Source organism: Eurypyga helias, unplaced genomic scaffold, assembly GCF_000690775.1.
Source record: "Eurypyga helias isolate BGI_N326 unplaced genomic scaffold, ASM69077v1 Scaffold49694, whole genome shotgun sequence".
NCBI classification, from domain to species: domain Eukaryota; kingdom Metazoa; phylum Chordata; class Aves; order Eurypygiformes; family Eurypygidae; genus Eurypyga; species Eurypyga helias.
In genome coordinates this window covers 12,472-18,747 of record NW_010247862.1, presented here as the reverse complement: position 1 = coordinate 18,747, position 6,276 = coordinate 12,472, and the positions used below count along the sequence as shown (strand labels likewise).

The window sequence follows — 6,276 nt, the reverse complement described above, 5'->3', positions numbered from 1 at the left end:
GGTGGTTCCCCGTGACGGGTCCGCGTTCGACGGGGCTGAGGCCCATTTCCCTTCTCCCCTAGGCCTGCGCTGAGGTGGGCAGGGAGCAGGCCCGGGGAGGCCTGCGAGGCACGTTGTTGGGGTTGCGGTTTGTGCCGGGCCTTGGTGAGGGAGGAGGAAGCCGTAGGCCGCCGTCAGGCCCTGGAAGGAGCCTCTCTGGCACTGTCATCTCCGTTCCGGGACGGGCCGAGCTGCTCCCTGGGTCGGCTTGAACAAGGAAGGGGCTTGAACATGCCGAAGCAGGCCCGGGTGGTCTTAAGGGTGCTTGGGGCTGAGCAGGAGCCCAGTCTTGGGAAGCGGCCGGAGAGCCCCAGACGTGCTGCACGCTCCTGTCAAGGGAGATGAGAGTAAAACAGCTGTGATGCTGAAAAGTTGCTGCTTAAAATCAGCGACTGGTGCAACTTAAAATTAAGTTTCTGAATGTGGGAGTGGTGTGGCTTGTAAGGAGCTGGGGCCGATGGGAGGAGGGAAGGTGACAAGGGGAGAAGCCCGGGGGAAGTTGGGTCCGCCTTTGACTCGTGCACGGCTGCTTTTCAGCGTTGCTCAGATGGCTCCTGCGAAGAAAGGTGGCGAGAAGAAGAAGGGACGCTCTGCCATCAATGAGGTGGTAACTAGGGAATATACCATCAACATTCACAAGCGGATCCATGGCGTGTAAGTTCTGGCCTTTTTTTTTAATCAGTGAAATTGACTTTACATAAAGTGACGTCTGGAAATGGGATCGGTAGGGTTTAAACTGCAGAGAACGACAGTCCTACCGGCACCAAGGCTGATGTGTGATGTTTTAGTCCCTTGTGCTACAGTTGTGTCCGAGGAAGCAGCTTTGTCTGTGCAGACTTACACTTGCAGGTGACTTTCAGGATAAGTTTGTTTGGTTTTGTTCTGTGAGTGTTGCTGGGCGTAATTTGAAGTTAGAGCTGTTTACATCTGTGCACAGGTCATCTGTCGTTCTTTCCCAACTGAAGTTTAAGATTCAGCCCACTGTTGTTAGTTGTCGAAGTGCAGTGTTGTAATCACGTGATTGGCTCCCTGCGTATCACAGAATTGTGTGAGGTCTAAACTGGGGTATGATTTGAGTTAAATAATACTGTTTGTGTGTAGATGAGAGTGACCTGACAAAATGTTGAACCTCCTACAACCCTGTAGTAGTGAAGTGCTTGAGAGGACTTGCTGAGAAACTGCATCTCCCTCTGATTCTCTCGGGATGTGTATGGCTGCAGCCACGTGGAAGAAAACTACATTGGAATCAGAACAGTTGGTGACATTGCTGTAGTTAATTTAGAACAGGAGAGAAATGAGAGTGGATTATTACAAAACTGGGGGTGAGGATGGGAGGCAGCGGTACTTTTAAATGGCAGTAAGATATTCTGGCCTTTCCTGTTGATTGTTTATGGCTATTCAGTCTAGTCTTGATGATGGTGATGATCCTGCTGTCCTCTTGGGCTTGTCCCCTTCTGTCTTTAGGCATGAAGGACTAGGGGGAAATACTTTTTGTTTGATGCCTGTCTCGCTTGTCTCTCACCCACCCACCCCCATTTCTAGCACTAAATATCAACAGTAGAGTACAAATAATACTAAGTGTAACCCCCTGTGGGGCCTTGGACCTTGTTGACGCTGTAGTCGCATGTCATGTCGCAGTATGGGGTGTAATGACGCATGTCGCAGTTCTGGGTGTAATGACGGCAAAGCCCTCACGGTGCAGCTGTAACTTTTGGTGTAAATGCCCATTCATGTAAAATCTATCTATAATAGGTATGAAACAAGCTATACTTGTAAAATGCCAGTTCTGATGGTGGTCCAGTCGTCATGATGTGGAGAAAGTAACCGTCAAACACCATTTAGCAGAAGCTGTTACTCAGAATAGCATCAGGTTTGTTCTGCTGTTAATTTCAGTAATGAACAGTTCTGTCAAATTGTATTACCATTGTTGCTCCACTCTTTTCATAGGCCTTTCATTTAAAGCACCTGTGAAAGCTCTGATCTCTGCTGCAAGAAGTTTTCATGTCAAACACTTAAGATTTGGGACGTCTTAGAGTTGCAGAATGTTACTGAGTAAACCCAACGTAGCTACGTGTGATTTCTGTTAGGCGTAGACGTTGGGGTTAGCAGCTACCTGCCAGAGTAAAGGTCTGGTCATGCTGTGACACAGCTGTTGGACTGCCGTGGAACACAGTTCTTTTGGCTGAATGTTTAGAGAGCGTCAGTGGTTGAGTGCTGCAACAAGTGTCCAGTGCTGAAAGTTTCCTGCAGTTAAAGTAATTACTCCTGTGTTTGTCCTAGGGGCTTCAAGAAACGAGCACCGCGTGCTCTCAAAGAAATCCGTAAATTTGCGATGAAGGAAATGGGTACTCCTGACGTTCGCATTGACACCAGATTGAACAAAGCAGTCTGGGCTAAGGGAATAAGGTAGGTTGCTGCAACTTTCCTTATTGGGCGAGGAAGAGGCTTTTAACTGTGTATGTGGAGGGGGTAGAAAAATTTATCTCTGTCTCACAGTATTTGCATTTCCTTTGCAAAGGCTTCCTTTCTTACAACGGGCATGCCAGGCTCATCTTCCTGTCCCCTCCACGTTCTGCTCAGCTCCGTCGGTGTACTTGTAGCTAAACTTGGGCAAACTTTGGAATGGAAAGAATGCAAAGGAAAGAAGGAATGCCAGGGAGGGAGCAGGGAGATTTGATGTATTGTAATACTGTGGTACCCCAATTCCTATTGAGGCAGACAGTTTTTAGAAACACGGCTTTTTAGTGCTACCTACAGTCCCAGGCTGGGATTTGTGTAATGTGTCTGAACAGGATTAGGTTTCAAAGCATGCTAAATTGATAAATGCTGCATAAAGAAATAATGAGGTGGGTTTTTAAATAGGGCCATTAGTCTTGTCTTGAAAGTACAGGTAGTTTGGGGGCCAAAAGATTACAGTTTCTGTGAAATCGCTGCTACAGAGGCAGCTGATTCAGCGTTTGACATGTGTGAAGATTGTCCAGGGGGTGTGAGGAGCAGGAACCTCTTAAACCATAACAAAAGGTTAACTGGCAGGTATTCATACCATTAGTGATACACATGAACCCTTGTTTTAAACCATGTCTTCTAAGAACTAGCTCCCTGACTCCAGCCTGTGCTGTGTTTACAGTCCTTTACCCAGTGTTGTCTGTTGAGGCCAACACTTCCTTTAAAAAGAGTGGAAACATGACACTAAGGTACTGAGTGTTTTGGGCCAGGTTTCTCTGTCCTTCCCATTGAGCTGCTCCATCCAGTTCATGTGTAGTGAAGTAGCAGTTGCACCAGGTGACAGCACAGCTTCAGAGTGAGGCTCCTAGTCAGGACTTCCACAGAAGTGCGTTCTGTGGAGCCAGGAGTCGTCACATCTGTTCAGCTGCCGTTTTCCCTGGTCAGAAAAGATAGCGTGTGCAAAATAAAGTAACTTCCTCTGGAAGGATCGATAGGAGAGGCTAAAATCACCTTGTTGTTAGTGCTGTACTGATATAAGTGAAGTAGTGAAAAATGCTCTTGGCTTGTTTCAAGAAGGGAGTACATCAAAGCAAATTTCTCTGTCTTTAATTACTGCATCCATGTGAATTAGATCTCTGCTCCGAAAATGTACAGCAAGGAGGAGGTTCCTCTCATGTTCTATGGAGCAAAGCACTTTGAGCAGGGGTTTCCCAAATCCCTGAGTTCATTTCAGGTGGGAGGATACTTAAAAAAATGGTGTAGACAAATAATGGGCTTCCCTCAGCAGCATGTTTTGGGCAGTATTAGGGGAGGATGCTACGCTATGACTGTCCTATTCTGAATAAAATAATCAGCAATGCAGTTTGTGGTTCTGTGGGCTTTGTGGGGAAGAAATGTTGGTCACTTGCATGCCCATAAAAAAGATCTTGGTTCAGGCCTAATGCTTACTAGCGTTTCCACGTGACTTGTGGTAAACAGGTGGGGCAGTACTCTGAAAGCCCGACAGGGGTGTCGGGCTTTCAGAAGAGGTTGTTGGGGGTGGGTTTTCCTCATTATTTTGTTTGAGTAAGGAAAGTTTGTTGGTAATGGCAGCTTGCTGATCACATCCATAGAACGGTTTGGGTTGGGAGGGACCTTAAAGACCATCCAGTTCCAACCCCCCTGCCATGGGCCGGGACACCTTCCACTAGACCAGGTTGCTCCAAGCTTCATCCAGCCTGGCCTTGAAAACTTCCAGGGATGGGGCATCCACAGCTTCTCTGGGAAACCTGTGCCAGTGCCTCACCACCCTCTCCTTGAAGAATTTCTTCCTGATATCCAATCTAAATCTCCCCACTTCCAGTTTAAACCCGTTACCCCTTGTCCTGTCACTAGAGGCCCTTGTAAAAAGTCGCCCCCAGCTTCCTTGTAGCCCCTTCAGGTGCTGGAAGGTGCTATAAGGTCTCCCCGGAGCCTTCTCTTCTCCAGGCTGAACAAGCCCAACTCTCTCAGCCTGTCCCCATAGCAGAGGTGCTCCAGCCCTCTGAGCATCTTTGTGGCCTCCTCTGGACTCGCTCCAACCAGACTATATCCTTCTGATGTTGAGGGCTCCACAGCTGGACACAGTACTCCAAGTGGGGTCTCACGAGAGCAGAGCAGAGGGGGAGAATCCCCTCCCTCGACCTGCTGGCCACACTTCTCCTGATACAGCCCAGGATACGGTTGGCTTTCTGGGCTGCCAGCGCACACTGCCGGCTCATGTCCAGCTTTTCATCCTCCAGTACCCCAAGTCCTTCTCCTCACGGCTGCACGCCATGCTTCACAGGCATCTTCATAGCATATTTCCTGGATTAGCAGTGGACTGACGGTGCACTTCTGACTTTATGCTCCTACTGGATTATGGATTCATTGTAGTCAAGGCTCAGTTAAATCTTACCTGCTGACTTCAACGAAACCAATCAGAAAACTCATCTAAAGCAGACAGTACCATCTCTTAAGGTACAGGATTGTGCTTCTGTTACGATTCTGAGACAGAACCGACTTGTCACGGCTTTGCACAAATAGGCAGCATTTAAGAATTTGAGGCTGGGGTAGTAACCATAGAGCAGAAAACTTTTCTGTGTTTCGGTACGCATTTTATTGAAAACTCTCCTTTGTTTTAGGAATGTCCCTTACCGTATCCGCGTGCGCTTGTCCAGAAAGCGCAACGAGGATGAAGACTCCCCAAACAAGCTCTACACACTGGTCACCTATGTACCAGTCACAACATTCAAAGGTAAGTTCGCATGCCGACCGCTCGTCCTCCATGCACGGATACCAGAGGGGGGACAGCTCCTCCTGCAGTGCGGAGCTGAGGTGAAAGGCGTGCTGAAGGGGTCAAACTGCTGGCTTAAACTCGCTCTGCTGTGGAGGAGAGGGTTGCTCACTTGCTTGTGAGCATTCAAAAGCATTCACAGAATTTAGTGTAATAATCCTGTACGTTTTGAGAGAATACGGAACACTGGCCATAGTTGTCAGAGGGTAGCCCAGGGTTTGTGTTTTCCTATATAAAGTGCGTCCCCTAATGTCAAAAGCTCAGGCAGTTGAGTCTTTTCTGCTTGTGGTCCCCTGAGAAACATCTTACTCGCAGAACTGATTTGAGACAAAGTTTGTGTTTCAATATTTGGTGAACTAGGTGCCTATGTAAGTTTGCTCTCCCAGGAGCAGATGGGCACACTGGCTTTGAAGCCGTAGGTGGGAGTAGACGTACACTGCATGTGCACAGAGAATTGTCCTAGTCATGAGTAGGTGGTGATGCAATTTCTTGTTTTGCAGGACTACAGACAGTCAATGTGGATGAAAATTAAACTGATTTTCGTTACAATAAAAGGATAAAAAGAAATTTTACTCCTAAGTTGGGTTTTTTTCTGTTTACCAGTCTCTTCAGGCTCTCATCCGTGAAGCGTTGAGTTGAACAGGTGACAAAGCATCTTGCTTTCTTCGGGCTTGTACGTAATGCTGTAGTTCTCTCAATTAAAGATATCCTAGGCTTTGTTACATGTGAATGAAACAAGGAGATGTGAACGTTCTTACGTGGGTGGCAGAGTCCCTAGTGCGTTTTGGCTTGTTCCAGTGGGAATAAAGAGCCACTACAGAGGTATTTTCAGTTAAGGCCAAGAAAACAAACCCACAAACCAGCAACCCCTAAACCGGTTAGGTCACCGCTTCGTGTATGTCAGCCCCTGCGGGTAAAGTGAACTCCCTGGCTTTGGTGCCTCACTGGGCTCCCAGGCAGAGCATCAGTCGGCTTCTCCCCAGCGGTGTGTATGCCAC

At 47.8% G+C, this 6,276-nt stretch overlaps 1 protein-coding gene across 1 annotated transcript; it reads left to right on the top strand.

Annotated features, from left to right (window-relative positions):
- The first annotated feature begins 581 nt into the window (after positions 1 to 581).
- RPL31 (ribosomal protein L31) lies at positions 582 to 5,828 on the top strand. The gene is made up of 4 exons (XM_010150845.1): positions 582 to 693; positions 2,320 to 2,445; positions 5,127 to 5,239; positions 5,779 to 5,828. The coding sequence occupies exons 1-4, from the start codon at positions 587 to 589 to the stop codon at positions 5,808 to 5,810; spliced, it is 378 nt and encodes a 125-aa protein (XP_010149147.1). The 5' UTR covers positions 582 to 586; the 3' UTR covers positions 5,811 to 5,828.
- The last annotated feature ends 448 nt before the right edge of the window (positions 5,829 to 6,276 follow it).

Coding starts and splice junctions, on each gene's coding strand:
- RPL31 (XM_010150845.1), top strand. CDS start 587: ATGGCTCCTGCGAAGAAAGGTGGCGAGAAGAAGAAGGGACGCTCTGCC. Junction 694..2,319: donor CACAAGCGGATCCATGGCGT/GTAAGTTCTGGC, acceptor TGTTTGTCCTAG/GGGCTTCAAGAAACGAGCAC. Junction 2,446..5,126: donor GTCTGGGCTAAGGGAATAAG/GTAGGTTGCTGC, acceptor CCTTTGTTTTAG/GAATGTCCCTTACCGTATCC.